The 16045-nt window shown below is 56.2% G+C and overlaps 4 protein-coding genes across 6 annotated transcripts; 1 reads left to right on the forward strand and 3 right to left on the reverse strand.

The window, feature by feature from the left end:
* Positions 1 to 77: 77 nt before the first annotated feature.
* Positions 78 to 8340, reverse strand: ARCN1 (archain 1). Its single transcript, XM_005494646.4, has 10 exons — positions 8197 to 8340; positions 6878 to 7141; positions 6093 to 6272; positions 5649 to 5851; positions 5084 to 5245; positions 4279 to 4444; positions 2964 to 3111; positions 2550 to 2658; positions 2194 to 2398; positions 78 to 1645 (listed from the first exon to the last, which is right to left on the reverse strand). The coding sequence occupies exons 1-10, from the start codon at positions 8197 to 8199 to the stop codon at positions 1556 to 1558; spliced, it is 1530 nt and encodes a 509-aa protein (XP_005494703.1). The 5' UTR covers positions 8200 to 8340; the 3' UTR covers positions 78 to 1555.
* A 63-nt stretch (positions 8341 to 8403) lies between these two features.
* IFT46 (intraflagellar transport 46) lies at positions 8404 to 11876 on the forward strand. Of its 3 annotated transcripts, none has more exons than XM_014272470.3 (11): positions 8404 to 8536; positions 8769 to 8936; positions 9009 to 9145; positions 9373 to 9447; positions 9546 to 9639; positions 9969 to 10097; positions 10485 to 10606; positions 10695 to 10761; positions 11007 to 11067; positions 11341 to 11426; positions 11754 to 11876. In XM_014272470.3, exons 1-11 carry the CDS (start codon positions 8483 to 8485, stop codon positions 11847 to 11849), a joined length of 1089 nt encoding a protein of 362 aa, XP_014127945.2. In that variant the 5' UTR covers positions 8404 to 8482; the 3' UTR covers positions 11850 to 11876. The 3 variants fall into 3 exon arrangements, with proteins under 3 accessions (XP_014127945.2, XP_074383965.1, XP_074383966.1); XM_074527864.1 differs by having other exon boundaries at positions 8468 to 8575; XM_074527865.1 differs by having other exon boundaries at positions 8468 to 8575; positions 10488 to 10606.
* On the reverse strand, positions 11739 to 14426 carry TMEM25 (transmembrane protein 25). The gene is given in 6 exon segments (XM_074527863.1): positions 11739 to 12796; positions 12892 to 12978; positions 13077 to 13358; positions 13432 to 13722; positions 13965 to 14265; positions 14267 to 14426. Coding segments are annotated over 6 exon segments (1185 nt in total). The 5' UTR covers positions 14417 to 14426; the 3' UTR covers positions 11739 to 12722.
* Positions 14427 to 14868: 442 nt separating this feature from the next.
* TTC36 (tetratricopeptide repeat domain 36) lies at positions 14869 to 15979 on the reverse strand. Its single transcript, XM_005494643.4, has 3 exons — positions 15840 to 15979; positions 15405 to 15593; positions 14869 to 15335 (listed from the first exon to the last, which is right to left on the reverse strand). The coding sequence occupies exons 1-3, from the start codon at positions 15946 to 15948 to the stop codon at positions 15067 to 15069; spliced, it is 567 nt and encodes a 188-aa protein (XP_005494700.1). The 5' UTR covers positions 15949 to 15979; the 3' UTR covers positions 14869 to 15066.
* Between the last annotated feature and the right edge of the window lie 66 nt (positions 15980 to 16045).

A 16045-nucleotide genomic window follows, 5' to 3' on the forward strand; every position in this document is an offset into this window, starting at 1 on the left:
CGGCGGCGCGTCCCGCCCCCGCACGGCCAGGGCCGACCGGCCCCAGCTCCGCAAGGACCTCACGACCCCCAGCCGACTCCTTTAACAGTACTTTATTGGATTAAAGACTCAGAATTCTCTGTGTACACTGGAATGTGCTCTATTCCCTAGGCCAGGATCATACAGGGTTACAAAAAGTGGGGACCTCGGCTCGGTTTAAATATCACCCTCCAATGAATGTAAGGAGAAAAGAAAAAGCTCCTTGGATGCTTGAACTAACTTAGACTCCATTTTAAAAATCATACAGACAAGCAGCTCTGGAACAGGACTGGGTTAATGGGATTCATTGCCTACTTTGCTAGGGGAGAGAGCTTGCCCTCTCAGGACAGGACCAGGGTTGATTTCCTCTCGGGTGCTGCCAGCAGAGGAGAGACCACAAACTTCTTTGGCAGAGGACCCCAGGGGCCCGTGACAGGCTGGCTGTCTCTCACAGAGCACAGTACACACACTTTCAGGGCCCTTGCCTTCCACCTGCCCTCGGGCCCTCTGGCTGCAGAGGTGAGGTGTGCCCAGGGGCAGGTGACACTTGTGACAGGCCCCAGCCATGCAGGTGAGATGAGCTGAGGGGAGTACAGGTCTCTGAGATGAAGCAAATAACGCTCATGAGGCAGCAGTAGGAGAAATGGCTCGGATTAGCCCTCGCATTACCTGGAAACCATAATTTCCTTCTCCCACACCTGCCAGTGCTGAACCAACACTGACTTGAGACAGGTCCTGATATGCAGGCCAAGTAAGTCAACCAGGCTCCACAGCTCCTTTCACCCAGGCAGACAAAGCCCTCAGCCTCCCCAGACACCAAAATGGCCTTGCAAAGGATATACAGCTGGTTCTAACCTAACTAAACTTCCTCCAAAGCCTGGCCTGAGAACAGCTGTGGAAGACAGTAAGGACACAGTCCCATTTGGACGCTCTCCCCGCTGCAGCAGCAGGAACCAGACCACCCAGAGCTGGGCCACTGCCACACAGCAGAGCTGGAGGAACAGCAGTAACTGTGTGGGGCAAAAGGACTGAACCCCCGGGTCCCTCTTCCCCACCCCTGCTAGGAGCCCCCCCACCTCTGAGGCCAAGGTCACTTGCTCAGCTTCCACTGGATGGAAGGGTCAGGACCTGCAGGTGGCCCCACACATGAGAACCAGAGGCCAAGGAGAAATTAAAATGGCAGCACCAACAACGGAACAGCACGTGATGCTTCAGGAGAGAGTGATGTCTGGTCGGCTCTGGGCTGAGCTCCGAGCATCTCGGGGTGGGGGGGAGTATGTCAAAGTCAGCCTCTTTGTGGAGATCGAGCTTTTTTGCCAGTCGGTAAAAATCTGCCAAAGAAATTTGTGGCCTTTTCCCCCATGAGCACGTCACTTCTCTGCAAAAAATGTCTGTGACCCCGGAACACTGTAGATGGCAGACAGAGCCACGCATCTTAGCAGAGGGGGCTGTGGCGTTCCCAACATTCAGAATAAACGTCGGCCTCGTTTTTTTTTAATTTAAAAATTTCCTCCATTGTGCGTCACCACGTCTGGCATTACAGGATTTCGTACTTGTCCACCAGGAAGGTGGTTTCAGTAGAAAACCTTACAGGGCTGTTCCCATCTACCTGGGTCACTTTGGTAACCTGTGGAGACAAGAGGCAACATTAGCTCAGCACTGAACATCACTCCCTTACTGCAGCGATGCCATGCTTCCCAACACCATGATAGTACAGCCGACCTGCTGCCCTCAAACCACAGCTCAGCCCTGAAACAAAGGCCTTTGTTCCCAGGATCCCTGAAAGAGGGGAGTGATTTTCTGTGGTAACTGTGTCTCTGCTGAAGAGCGAAGTGGTAGCCACTGGCTAGACTTCAGTGGAGACAGACAGCTGTATGCTAAGCAGTGTTTTGGATACAAGGCTGATGGATTTTCCAACAAAGTCTGATGGGAATTAATGACTACTCAGAGACTTGAAGAAACAACTGAAACTTCAGGCAAACTCCATGAAGTGTCAGCTGCCAGTGCTGTCTGCTGGCACTCCCAAATCCAGCAGTCTCAGCGGCAGGTTAAAGCCAACCCTTTAGCCATGGCCAGTGGGACAGCATGGTGCCCCTGCAGCACGGCCAGCGTCAGCCAGCTGGAGACCGAGGCAAGGGTGACTTCCCACCTGTGGAGCACAAGCAGTGACCATACCTGTATGTTGCAATAGTTCTTTTTGGAGATGAAGGAGACCTGCACCGGGAAGAAGTCATTTGGCTGCCCTGCTATGCTGAACTCCAGGCTACCGCTCTTGTTTTTGGCATCTATCACTGGCAGGCACCACTCAAGGAGGTTTCTCCGGCTGTCGTGGCGATACTCACCATCAATCTCCCCAATCACTGGGGCACCAACACCAGACCTACACCAGGCAATGAGAAATGACAATAACTTCGCTGCACAGAGCTAAGGAAATGCCTCTAGCACACACTGGCTTGGCCAGATCCACAAAACAGGGAGGAGAAGGAGGTGATGGGACTCATTAGTGCTGTGTGATAAGGAGCATGACTTACGGCAGGGGGATGGTGATGATCACATCATTCAGCTCTAGGCTCTCCTCTTGCAACTCATATTCAATGTTAACATCACAACTGTTCCCACTCTCTGATGGCCAGCAGTTAACTGAGGAAACAGAGACAGTAGGTGAACCATGCAGGCCTTTCATGTGGAATAGGCTTTCATAAGATGATGCACATCAAAATGCCCAGTGAAGTCACCCTCAAGCTGACTTTAAGAAAAGGTGTCTATTTTCATTGAGGTGGTACAGAAAACACACGAGGACAGGTACTATCCAACAGATACACATAGTATCTCCAAGGTCTTACAACATGCCAGGCTCCAGGCAGCCCAGCTGCTGCAAGGTGGCTACCAGCAGCTCATGGACAATCATCAGCTTCTTCTGCCCAAGCCCCCAGACTTGCACTCACTTGTCAATGGAATGAAGGACTCTTCTGTGGTCTGCAACCTCCACTTGAGCACGCCCACATCGCTGTTAATAGGGAATGACTTCTCTGGGTTCTTCAAACCGATCTGTGACTCTGTGGTGAAGAGCTTCTTGTCCACGTTTGGGTGAGTCTGCAAGAGGAACACATGCCCAGACTATAGGTCTAAGTCCAGGGACAGAACAATAGGTAATGGAGGTTCTACCAGAGAGGCCTACACATTCCAGTGTTTGCTTTGACAAAACACACATCAGGTTTTCTACTGGCTCAGAAGCCCATCTGAAGCACAACTGCTTATCAACCTGGGATCCTTCCAGAAAAGGCTAATCTGACAAGAAGGATCCCCACCACTGTCTTTCTTACAAGCACCTGCAGCAGATACTCAAGTCATACAAGCTGATGTCTACAGAACAACTATAAGTCAAAGACCATCCTGAATAATTACACCAGACATTTCAAGAAAAATCAATCTAATGCGCTTAGGAAAAACAGCCTGACACCATAACACTACTGTCTCCCCTCAGCAACCTTAATGCACATATATGTCAGTGGCCAAACTCCATTTAAACACTCTCTTCACAACCTCAAGTGTGAGCAGCTTTTTAGAAGCAGAGGATTTTGGCAAGTTCCCGTTCAAGTTGTACTAGAAAGACAGGAGTCAGCAAAGGGCTTGGCCTCATCTTCCACCTGAAGCACCACCTGTGGCAGTGCTGTGAGCAGCATGGACGCACTGGAAAGAAGTGGACTTGCAGACAAACAAGTCCCTAACGAGGAACGAGCCAGAGTGTGCCAAAGCAGCACCTCCTCCAGGGATCCGTAGGGTCACATGAGGAGGGAGAAAGGGAAGGACCAATCTCCCAAGAACCTTCTGAGCTGCAAACTGCTGACTGCCCTCAAGTGTCCCAGGCACAGTAGTGGCAGGACAAGCAACCTCAGAAAGAAACAACTTCCAAGAGAATAAATTAATTCCCCACTGGCACAGGCACTGAGCAACACACCAGGCTGCTGCAAAGTCCACATGAGGTCACCTGGCATGCCAAGGTGCACTGCTGGGCAGATAAGGCTCTGAGAGCAAGACAGTGACCAAGACTGCATTTCTCCAGTGAACTTCAATCCCTTGAGCATGACTAGCCCTGCACTTCTGCTAATACTTGCACTGACCACTCCCATTTCCAATATATTTGCTGAGAAGGCTTAGATGAGAACACAGGACAGCAAGATACTTGAGTATTTCCGTTATTTTTCCCCTGGAAAGCAGCAAAAACATGTTCAACAGCATGGTACTCCAAATAGGCTTTACCTGTAGCTGTACTCCCCTCTTGTCTTCATTTTCTACATGAAGGCGAATCCGTGCAAACTTTTCATCAGAGATGTGCAGCATGATCATGCCATGAAGCTCCATGTTCTGCAACCCTCCATCACGGCCACAAGTCAAGGAGATCTTCTCCTCTATTTTCATGTGCACGCTAGACAGGCAGAGGAAGAAGCTCAAGTCCTACACTCCTGGTATCCCCCAGACAACAGAGATCACTGCTCAGTAAGGATGGGCAGTACTGAGCAGGGGCTCCCAAACAACAGCATGGCTGGTACAGTGGGGGCTAATACTGCTCTGACAGTGAACTCAGAGGCAGGAGGATCCATGCATATGGGTCTGCAAGGGATGGGAGCCTAGTTAAATGGCAGTGATGCAGCATCTTGACAAGCTGGTCACTCAAATCCCCTCTAACAGGCCACAGCTGAGTGCACAGCTCAAGGCATTAAAAGGTTTTTAATCGCTGTGAGTAAAATGAAGTGTGAACACTTCCATCCTGAGCAGTAACAAGGCTGGGAAACAGTGAAAACAGTGCAGGGAAAAAAGCACAGGAAAATTCCCAACCCCAGCTCAACAAAGGATGGAGCGCCCATTTTAGTCAAGAGGATGCCTAACCAAATTATCTGCTTTTTTTTGCTGACATGCTTTCCCAGATTTTGCCCAACGGTTATAATTACAAGGTAAGAAAATACAGGAAAAAGCCTAAAAAGAGCAAAGAAGCTGCTCTCTCCCAACGCCACATGCAGAAGGAGAGCTGTGAGAAGACTGCTTCCAAAGCAAGGGCAGCACTCACCTCTCCATGTTAATGGGAGAAGTGAGAACTTTGGCTGCTTCTGCAGAGCGCTTGCCTACAGAAGTCATGATATTTTCTCCTTCTGATTTCAGCTTGTCCACGAAGTTGTCCACCTCCTTCCCTTTAGCACCGAGTTTCAAGGCTTTACTGGGACCTGAAGGTCTAAATAAAACATGTAATGATCTCCAAGTCAGCTGACAGCAATGGGTTCCCCCTTCCCAGTTACCTTCGAATGCTGTAACTTGACCATCCCAACAACATACCATTCAACTTGGCAGCCTTTCTGGGGGAGAATATGCATGGAACTGACCATTTTACATGCAGGGTGCTTAGTTATAATTTAGATTCAGATATAGTTCCATGCATTACCAGGAGCTGGGACCTCTTTTTCTCGCACAAAATGAAAGCCCATTGTTCATCCAAGAATCCAAAGAGACTATGGGGTGCTACTGTGGTACGTATGGTCCTCAATACTTACACAGATAAGGAACTCACGTTAGACCCTCTGGGCACGTGGCTTGAGCCAACACTGACTCCCACATCTGCCACCTGCATTCCCCCCTACCTGGCTGGAGCTGGTGCCACTTTGGGCTTCTCGGTCTCGATGATGGTCTCTGTGATCATTGCTGTCACGCCCCCAGACACAGCCGAGCTGCCAAAGCCCCCGAAGCCTGGTGCCTTCTTGCCGTGTCTCTCTGCATCCCTCCTGGCCTGCTGCAGCTCCTTTGCTTTACGGCGCATCTCGGCTTTCGCCTCGCGTTCCTGCGTCTGGAGGAAAAGAGAAGAGCCCGATGCAGCTTTGCAACCTCAGCCCTGCCCTGCACAGGAGCTAAGTGCAGTTGCCCAAAAACCCCTGGCCAAGAAAAAAGAAACAAGACATGAGCATTTAGCTCTCAGAAATGCTAATTAATTGCACGGCCCCTCCAAGGTGGAAGAACACTCTGTATAGCAGAAGTGGTGCTTTGCAGATAGGGCACCCTGTGTCAGGAATGCAGGTGTCTCTGCTCACCTCTCTGACTGCCCGAAACACCTTTTCCTCATGTGAATCCATCTCAGTGAAGGTCCGAATTTGTGCTAGATTTACGTTCTCACGGTAGCCCAGGGCAACAATTTCATCAAAGGCAAAGATTAGGTCAAAGCAGTGTTCTGAGATCTCATTCTCTTCCAGAGCTCGACAATATTCAGGGATCTAGAAGGCAAGAACATTTGAAAGGAGTACCCACAAACAGTACCACGTAAACACTTTCTTTCTGCCATCCCAGGGGTCTCAACTGTGCCAGACCCAAGCAGAGCACAATTTTACACTGCTCTTCGTACCATTACGTTGTCAATAAACAAGATGAAGTTTTGACGCTGTTAGTTCTTCTACATCAAAATCCATATAAAACCTCTCAGCTTCCTCATAACACTAACTCAAAGGAACCCAAAGGTTCCTGCATGCTGGGACCAGTGAATTTCCTGAAAATCCTTTGGCTGTGTGAAGACAAACTTGCTGCTTCAGGATCCCTGCATAGCAGCACTACACTTGTAACAACCACACACTGTACAAAGAATATTTAATGCTAAATTACAGTCTGCCCTTTGGTCTCACCAGTGAAGTAAAACTGATGATTTTTTTTAATGTGGAGTTTAAAACTATCATCAAAAGTTCAGAGCTTTCTGTCCAGTCAGAAAGGGAGGCTCTGGAACACAGACCCACCAAGTGGAGGCACACAGTGCCCCTGCACCAGCTCAGAAACAGATCCCTCACAAGAGCACCGTTCCGGGCTACATCACAGAGCGAGGAGTGCTTACCACTCTAGAGAAGAGTCGGAGTGTTTCCAGGTCTTCCAGGATGTTGCTGTTTTTGGTGGTAATCAGCACCATGTAGAGCTTCTCCATGGGCTGGTACACGTACCGCACGCTCTCTGTCTCCACAAATGTGTGCTGCTTCCCCGTGTTCATCAGCTTCGGGAACGCCGCCAGCAGCCCCTCGATGCGGGTGCGAGTCATCTCCACGAACTGCCGGGACACGATGGCCTTCCCTGCCTTCGTGCACACAGCGGCTGCCAACAGCACCTGGAGGAGAGCAGCGCGTCAGCAGGGCCCCGCCCGTGCCCACGGAAAGCATCTCTGACCAGCACACTTCACCTGCACACCCTTCCTTAGACAACATCCTAAGTCTTCCTCTGTGACCAGGAAATGAACTATGTCAAGAACAGAGACATCCTGCTTTTGCACACTCTCTCCGATCTACATTCTGTCCCAAAACAATACTGAGAGCTCTCCCTGCTTCTGCCAGGCAAACGATCATTCCTGATTTCACACAGACCGAGGTGTACAGCCCCTGGGAGCTGTTAGGGGAGGCTCCGGATTATCGACTTTTCCCTGAGGCTGCCCCAGCTTACACTACACACAGGACCGCTGTGAGGTGTAACATCTCCCAGCGCCACAGGCACAGCAGAGCCAGGTTCGCGAAGCCCCGGTTTGACTCCCAGGCAGCTCGCAGGCGTTATCACACCGACAGGGCAGCAAGGCACTCACCAGCTGCACTTTCTCCATCTCCCAGTCTGCCCAGACTTCCCCCCTTTATTTCTCTCTCACAGATGTTAATTTCTTTTGTCAGGATAATTCTGTTCCGCGCTTCGGATCTTTTAAATCCGCAACTGCTGTTACTGACAGAAAGTATCCGAAATCCTCAAACATGGCAGCGCTGATCCCTGCCGCACCTCGGGCACAGTTCAGCTCTGCCGGAGCAGTGTGCGGGTCTGTACTAACCCAAACACCGCCGTGACGGACAAAAGGAGCTGGACCGGCCCTGAGACACAGGGTGCCACGGGGGAGCGGGCGGACACCACCGGCCCGGTTACACCTTACAGCCCGAACGCCAATTACAATAGGCGTGAGGCCGTGCTCACGAGGCACCGTAGCTCCAAGTCGCCAGAGAAAAAGTGCCGCGTCCCCGCCGCCCCCAAGGGCCCCGGCCCGAGCCGGTAGCGCCGCGCTCCGTCCCACCAGGCCGCGGGCTCCAGCGCCGGCCTGCGCACAGGCCGGGCGTCCGGGCGACCGCCGCGACTGCCCCAGGGACTGTCCCGAGTCCCGCGCTGCCCGCGGCGGACAGGCCCTTTCCTTACCATAGCAGCGGCAGCGGCGGCGGGATCCGCGCTCGGGCCCTCCGCTCACTCCGGTTCCCGGGCCGCCCCGCAAGATGGCGGCGCCGCGCCACGTCCGCACCCGGAAGTACCGTCACGGCGGGGCGGGGCGAGGCGGGGCGGGGCGAGGCGAGGCGGGGCGGGGCGGGGCGGGGCGGGGCGAGGCGGGGCGGGGCGGGGCGAGGCGGGGCGCTGGCTCCTCCCGGCCGCCAGGGGGCGCGCGCGGCCGGGCCGAGTGGGCGCTGCGGGCGCGGCGGGCGGAGTCGCCATGGCGACGGCGGCGGCGGCGGCGGCGGCGCGGCGGGAAGCGAGGCGGGCGGAGGTGGGGCACGGGGGACACGGCGGGACACAACGGGCGGAGGTGGGACACGGGGGACACGGCGGGACACAACGGGCGGAGGTGGGGCACGGGGGATACGCGGGACACGGGGGACACGACGGGACACGGGGCGCGGGCGGAAGTGGGGCACGGGACACAGCGTGGCAGCACACGGTGGGTGCGGGCGCCGGGCCGTCCCGGGCCTCGCCGCCGCTGAGTTCGGCTCTCGGCGCAGCCCCGCCCGGTGGAGAACCAGCCGTACGACGAGAGCCTGGAGCTGCCTGAGGCCGATCCCGGAGCCCGCTCGCCGCGGGCGGGGACGGCGGGCCGCCTGCGGGACTCTCGTCGGCCCGGGGTGCCGGTCGGAGCGGCCGGGAGCGGCGGCCGGGACAGCGGAGGGAAGGTACGAGCGCAGCGGGCGGGGGCACGGCCCCGGGGGCTCGGTGAGATCCCGTGAGACCCGGCTCTCGTCCAGGAGGAGGCAGCGGCACACTTCCCCGGCCCAGCCACCTTCAGCGAGGATGACGACGAGGACGATGAGGACTCGGAGGAAGATTCCTCGGAGAGCGACTCGGAGGAGGACTCGGAGGAGCACGGGGCCACGCTGGAGGGGTGAGCGGGCTGAGGCTGGTGGGTGCCTTTCGGGCCCTGTCAGCTCCTCCGGTTTCCCCAGATCCCACGAGCGTGAGCAGAGCCGTGGCATCGGGACAGGCAGCTCCTGCCTCCTCCTCCCCGAGGCTTCAGGATGGTGGCTCTTCCAGCTGGCGAACCTGTCCCGGACTTGTTTACTGTGCCCAGGAGATGCTAATCTTCTCCCTCTACTCTCTTCCTTCTTTTAGTGACTTCAATGCAGCAGATTTTGACTACCTGCAGGTGTCCTCTGAAATCAAAGATCTCTTTGAATACATCAAGAGGTGAGTGTAAGGGTTTTAGCCTGCTCTTGGCTCTCCTTTGTGTCAATTATTGCAGTACGGTCTCTAGTCACCTATGCTGTGGTGGTGTTTTTTTCCAGGTACACTCCCAAAACAATAGAGATTGAACACAAGCTGCAGCCTTTTATTCCAGACTTTATTCCTGCTGTTGGAGACATTGATGCATTCCTAAAGGTACCATTTCTTCAGGTTCCCCTCTCTGTCCTGCTCCATGAACCGAAACAGAATGCAGGCTCAGAGCAGGCAGGCAGCCAGGCCATGCAGCCTGGGCTCTGGTCTGCCCCTGCTCTGTCAGATGTGATGAGCAGAGACCTGGAAAACTACACTGGTGGTTTGGTCACCTCCCAAACAGCACTTGGGTAACTTGGGGGAAAGCCTGGGCTTTCCTTCTCCAACACCGTGTGCTTTTCAGGCAGCACCCTACATAGAATGCACATCTGAGAGAGCCCGTAGGAAGGCACCTGCCCTGGATCCCCAGAGAACAGGGCTCTGTTTTCCTGCAGGTTCCTCGTCCTGATGGCAAGCCTGACAACCTTGGCCTGCTGGTCCTGGATGAGCCCTCAACCAAGCAGTCAGACCCCACCGTGCTCTCCCTTTGGCTGACAGAGAACTCCAAGCAGCACAACATCACAGTGAGTCAGGGAGAGGGAGGTCACACTTACTGCAGGTCACATTTCCTGCAGTAAAACCATGGCATTTTACTCTTACAACTGAGAAGTTGACTTTAAAAGCAGCAAAACGACACCTTTTGCTTTAATCCATAGTTTTAAACTGCAGTGGATTTGAGCCTTGCCTCAGTCAAGTCTTGATATGAACTCTGGGTCTGTTCACTTCAGGTGATACTTTATTTCTTTTGGGTTGTTCATACCCAGTTTTAGTTGGCATTTTGCCTGCAGAAATCCATTGGTAAAGTGCAGCTGGGAAAGAGAGAAGGCCTGGTTCACCAGAAGTGAATGCAGCTCTCCCAAAAAGCCCCAAAACACCATTAAACATTTCCAGGTTTATATTTGTGTTTTTAGCAGCAAATAAAAGTGAAGAGTTTGGAGAATGCAGAAAATAACCCTAAAGCCATTGAGAGCTGGATTGAAAGTATTAGTGAACTGCATCGCTGCAAGCCTCCTGCCACAGTCCATTACTCCAGGTGAGTTACTGGATTACTCCTGATGGAGTAGCTAGCAGTGGAAGGTTGTGTTTGATGCTGAAGTTGATGTTCTAATCTTCCCTGGCAGGCCAATGCCTGACATCGAGACCCTGATGCAGGAATGGTCACCAGAATTCGAGGAGCTCCTGGGAAAGGTATATGGTCTGGGTGACCAGTGGTTAGCTCAGTGCTTTGGTCTTAGAAACTATCTCCCATTAAAGCTGGGTGCCTGCTCCGTCCCACAGCCCAGCCTCTTGGGCTTGTTCCTCCTCACGGCTCGGCCCTGGGCAGAAGTTGGGGAGCAGCCCAGCAGGGGAGTTCCCAGCTGCTGCCCCAGTGGCCTCTGTTTGCTCCCAGGCTCGAGCAGTCGGAGCAGAGCTGACAGCCCTGTCTGTTGCAGGTGGGTCTTCCGAGCGCAGAGATGAGCTGTGACCTTGCCGAGTACATCGACATGATCTGCGGTGAGCTGGGGAGGCTGTGCTGCCGACACAATGTGACGCTGGCCTGGCACTCTGACTGAAAGCCAGGGAGCTTTAGCTGCAGGCTCAGCCCCGAGCACTCGGGATTATTTCCTCTGCTTCAGTGGGAGGTGGGCTCTTGCACTACAGGGGGCTGCAGTCTTTGGTGCGTGGAGCCCCAGTGGTGGGGGCAGTGGCAGTTCAGCCCCTCCTGACAATGCTCTGTGTGGGGCAGTGCAGATCAGGTGCCCTCACACGCTCTGATCTCGCCCACAGCCATTCTGGACATCCCCGTGTACAAGAGCCGGATCCACCCTCTGCACGTCCTCTTCTCCCTCTTTTTGGAGTTCAAGAACTCGCAGGTACGCAGCTCCACCCGGCGAGCAGCACTGCACAGCTGGGCCCTTCACATCTGGCTTTGTGATGGCAGTGGGGTGTGCAGAGGGCTGGTGGGCCCCAGAGAACACGTTCCCAGCTGATGCTCTCTCTCCCTGGTGCCTCTGCCTGACGCAGGGAGCTGGGCTGTGCTCTGGGCTGAGGTGCCATGTTGTTCAACAGGCTGGCACAAGCCTGAGTGCATCTCCTTGGGCTGAGCACAACTCGGGGTGTGGCCAGCACATTCAGATGCGTGTGTGCGCTCTGAGCAGTGGGAGTCAAATCTTTGCATGAGCATGTTCTTTTCCCTGCAGCACTTCAAGCCCCTGGCTGATGGGCAGAAGGGCAGGAGCCCACCATCCAACCCACCCTCACAAGCAGCGGAGGCAGAGGTGTTGAGCTTTAATTGATGCTGCACATTAAAGCCTCCTCTCTTGGATCACTGTCTGCCACTGGACACTGAGGTGTACCCAGAGCAGGTTGGGAGATACCACACAGCAAATCAGAAGCCTCTCTGATCTCAGAGACCTTGCTGGGCTGCTCTGTGTTAGGGAGTAGGGCTTCACTCACCATATTTGTTGCAGAAGCTGCCCAATGGCTCTATTTTTGACTTGTTCCCAAGGAGTTCAGCATTAAACCAGCCTTTCCCAGTGTCAAGATCTCTCTGCCACAGGTGCTGCAGAGCAGAGGCTCCTTCAGCACACACTATAAGGGCTGAAGCAAACAGGAATAAATTCCACAGACACAACACTCAGATCTGCTCAGGATGTTGCAAGCTCTGACCTGGAGACCTTTGAATCTCCTCTGCTCCTTATTATTGAACCCCCTTTCCTGTTGAGAAGAGTCCCTTAGCTCCTGTCAAGCAGAAATAACCTGTATGGCACCACAGAGATGCTTGAATTCAGTTTATTGCTGTTGGGCTCTCCTCAGCCCCTGCTCCACTGACCTCCCACCCGTCTGCCACAGCAGCAGGGACAGGGGCAAAGAGGGTCATGCAGGGAGTCACAAACCTGCTAAAGCAAAGCTGGTGCTTGGCTTTACCCCGAGAGTAATCGCAGTGCTGGAGCCTGGCTATAAACAGTTTTGATGCATTTTGATTATAACAGAATATCAGTAAAGTTCAGGGACTACATTTAACCATGCCTTGGCTGACGGCACAGCTCCCAAGCCTTGCACAGCACAGAGCTGGGGCTGGTCAGCTGCCACTTCCACCACGGCCTTCCTGGCACCCCTCAGCTGCTCGGCTCTGGCACAGCCCTGGCTCACGGGCACCGCGCTGCAGCTCACAGCCAGATCTCATCACTGCTCATGCTGGGCACTTTGTAGATGCGCCCAGACACTGGGAGCTGGATAAAACCTGCAGGACAAAGAACTCATTGCCTGTTGGGGCAGCCACGGAGCTCCATGTCTCATGACACATTTTTAGGGCTGCTTGCCCACCTGCTCCCTTACCAAGCTTGCTGCGGACCAGGGAGTTTTCCAGTCCCAGCAGGGCACTTTCTTCTCCCCTAGCACTGGCTCCTGCATCCTTGGGGGAAGCTGCAGGGAAGCAAAGGAATAAGAGCCAGGACATCTATCCCTCACCCAGACAAGACCTGCAGCCCCACACGTGCTGCACTGGCACATCAGGGTTTTACCTCCCTCTTCCTGTGCAAGGTCACCGAGGCGCAGGTTGGGTGGCAGGGACTGGGTCTGGCGGGGCAGGCGTGTGCCCTGGGGCTGCGGGGGCCCAGAGCTGCTGCAGTGGGAGCACTGGCTGCGTGGGCTGGGTCCTGCTTGCCCCGGACCTCGCATAAGCTCGGGCAAGCGACATGCCAGGCAGGCAGCACAGGAGCCCAGGCTGAGCAGGGCAGATAGGGCCAGGGCTGCTCCAATGGCAACTCCCAGGACAGGCAGCTCCACACGGGCATCCAGCAGACCTGCACCGGCAGTGCAGAGCCATCAGCACCCTTCCACAGGGCCATTGCACCATGCCCACCCCTCAACAGTTACCTGTGGGCAGGAGGGAGGCAGTGGTGATGCCCACACTGTTGGCTGCACTGATGGAGAGGTTTCCAGCCGTGCAGTTGAAATGGATGTGGAGTGAGTGGTTGGCCAGCCCTGGGTAGCTTGTGGCACCCAGAAGGAGAAACTTGGAGGTGTTAGCCATCATATGCCCATGCTTGTCCATCCAGGTGATGCTGGCAGGTGGGTTGGCTTGCACCAGCACAAAGAGTACCAGGAGAAGGCCAGTGCCCTCAACCTGCTGGTAGTGGGCACCTTCCTGGAGGATCTCTGGCTTATCTGGGTAAAAAACAGGCAGTGAGATGGGGAGGAGGGATGGGGACAACACAGCACAGCTGGGAGCAGGATTTGTCTCGCCTGGGTCCAGGAGTACTTGTCTACCTCGTTTGCACAGGACGGAGAAGATGCTGCCCTGCTATGGCTGTGGTGGATGCAGGTCATGGGCCTGCCCAGGCTGGATGGGAGCCCCACACACCCTCCCCACATCCCAGTCTGGAGCAGGCCGGCACCGCGGACCTTACACTGCACATTGAGAAGGATGGAGGTGTTGTAGCTCTCACTGGAGGTCGGGATGGTCAGGGAGCAGTTGAGCTGGTGGTCGGAGCGCTGGCCAGTGAAGGTGAGGATGCTGGCAGTGTCTGCAGTCGAGAGGTTCGCTTCCTGTTTCTGACCGTTGAGGTACCAGGCCAGCGTGGCACCGGGGGCTGGCCGGGGCACCCAGCAGGTGAAGATACGACTCTCCCCCTCCTGCAGGGTGCACACTGTTCGCGGCTGCCTCTCAGTGGCGGGGTCCAGTTCCTCCAGTGCTGCCAGAGAGCCCCCCCACATCAGAGCTGTGGCAGGGGTCCTGCTCTGGGAGTCATGCACCGGACCCCACCAGAGCCTCACCTGCCAAGCAGAGCGCCAGGAGGCTGAGCAGCGGTAGCAGCAGGAGGGCAAGGGCAGCCCCCGGCCAGCCGCTGGCACACCCCATGTTGTATCAGCCGTGCTCGGCGCTAGGAGAGGCAGCTAGAGCAGGGACGTGGTGTTCCAGCACACAGCAGGGTCGGAGGATGTGGCCCAGGCGCACCTTACCTGCAGCATTGCTGCTGCCGTGTGCAGCAGCCCAGTCTGCAGTGCGGCTCTGCGCCCGGGCCCGGCGGGCAGCGCAGTGCACGCGGCGCAGGGGCGGGCCCGGCGCGGCGGAGCGCGCTCGTCCCTCTGGCCGGGCCCCGTCGCCGCCTCCCCGAGCGCGATCGCCGCGCGCAGCCGCGGGCTCGGGGCCGCCCGGCCGGGACGGGGTGTGCGCGTCCCCGCCATTCCCATCTCCCCCCTGCAAGGAAGAGGGCCCAGACTTGCGCCCGCCGCGGCACCCATCTCACCGGGGCTGTGCGCGCTTGGGATCGCACCACAATGCCTCCTGCAATGCCACGAGCAGAGCCCAGGTGCTGGGAACAGAGGCAGCTTTATTCGGGGTGGAGCACAGCGAGACAAACACAGCAAGGTGCTTTGGTGCTTTCCCGTCCCTGGCTGTTAGCCAGAGGGAGGAACAGGAGCTCTGGCACCTGAGGTGGACCTTTTCTGGACGTGTCTGCCTGGGCCAGCTCAGGAGCACGGCTCTACCCAGCCCATCTCCTGCCCGTCTCAGTCGCTCCCGGCCCCATCGGGGTTGCGCAGCCGACCGAGCATCTCGCAGAGCATTTGGTTGCAGAGCGCAGAGTAGGGGTTGAGGAGCACGAGCTGCTGTCGGGCGAAGGCGCTGCCCAGGCGCGCTGCGCGCTCCAAGTCCCGCCGGGCGTCCTCGTCCCGCGCCTGCAGCCGGTGGATGAGGCCGCGCTGCACGAAGCTCTGGCAGGCGGCACGGCCGCGGCCGCGGCTCAGCCGTATGGCAGCGTCCAGGTCCTGCAGGGCACCTGGCAACGAGGGCAGGCGTTGGTAGGGGCTGGGGCTTCCAGGAGACCGCCCGCACCTGCGCTGCTCACCTGCCACGTCTCCGCGCAAACGCAGCGCCTGGGCCCGGTTGTTGTAGCCCGAGGCGCGCTCGGGCAGCAGGCGAATGGCCTCGCTGAACCGCTCCAGGGCCGTGCTGATGTCTCCTGACTCGGCCGCAGAAACGCCCTGCAGCTCCAGCTCCCGCACTTGATCCAGCAGCTCCAACGGAAAAGCTTCCACTGTTGCAGTGCAAACGGGAGACCGTGACTGAGAAGTGGAGGCGCCAGGATGACGCACGGGGCCCCGTCCCACTGCCACCCTGCACTCCCTGTCCAGAAGGGAACAGACACAGGACACGGTGTGGTGATGTCCATCCTCAAGCAGGCTCTGCTCCCAGCCTGCAGAGCCTCCTTCCCTGCCCACCTGCTTGCCCTGCGGGGACCCTGCTGGCAATTCCAGGGAGAACCTGATGCAGCATCACTCACCCTCGTCCTGGACATCCTCCTCCTCCTCATCCAAGCCTGGGATATCCCCAAAAGGGGTGCTGGGGTTGAAGATGGTCTGCAGGACGGCCCTGTCGTTGGCTGTGGCCATGCTGCTGTGTCACTGCGGGCTGTGGCAAGGCTGCAGCACAAGCAGGCTGCCGCAGCCCAGTTAATGTTCACCCTGCCTCGTCCTATGGCAGCCTGGG

Source organism: Zonotrichia albicollis, chromosome 27, assembly GCF_047830755.1.
Source record: "Zonotrichia albicollis isolate bZonAlb1 chromosome 27, bZonAlb1.hap1, whole genome shotgun sequence".
NCBI classification, from domain to species: domain Eukaryota; kingdom Metazoa; phylum Chordata; class Aves; order Passeriformes; family Passerellidae; genus Zonotrichia; species Zonotrichia albicollis.

Excerpts from the sequence above, each read along its gene's own strand:
- IFT46 (XM_074527864.1), top strand. The coding sequence starts at position 8,483 with ATGGCGACGGCGGCGGCGGCGGCGGCGGCGCGGCGGGAAGCGAGGCGG. Across the intron at positions 8,576-8,768 it reads GCGGGACACAACGGGCGGAG|CCCCGCCCGGTGGAGAACCA; the intron begins GTGGGACACGGG and ends CTCTCGGCGCAG. Across the intron at positions 9,640-9,968 it reads ACATTGATGCATTCCTAAAG|GTTCCTCGTCCTGATGGCAA; the intron begins GTACCATTTCTT and ends GTTTTCCTGCAG.
- TTC36 (XM_005494643.4), bottom strand. The coding sequence starts at position 15,948 with ATGGCCACAGCCAACGACAGGGCCGTCCTGCAGACCATCTTCAACCCC. Across the intron at positions 15,594-15,839 it reads GGAGGATGTCCAGGACGAGG|TGGAAGCTTTTCCGTTGGAG; the intron begins GTGAGTGATGCT and ends GCACTGCAACAG. Across the intron at positions 15,336-15,404 it reads TTTGCGCGGAGACGTGGCAG|GTGCCCTGCAGGACCTGGAC; the intron begins GTGAGCAGCGCA and ends CCTCGTTGCCAG.
- ARCN1 (XM_005494646.4), bottom strand. Across the intron at positions 6,273-6,877 it reads TCCGACTCTTCTCTAGAGTG|ATCCCTGAATATTGTCGAGC; the intron begins GTAAGCACTCCT and ends CTTGCCTTCTAG. Across the intron at positions 2,659-2,963 it reads GTCCTTCATTCCATTGACAA|TTAACTGCTGGCCATCAGAG; the intron begins GTGAGTGCAAGT and ends CTGTTTCCTCAG.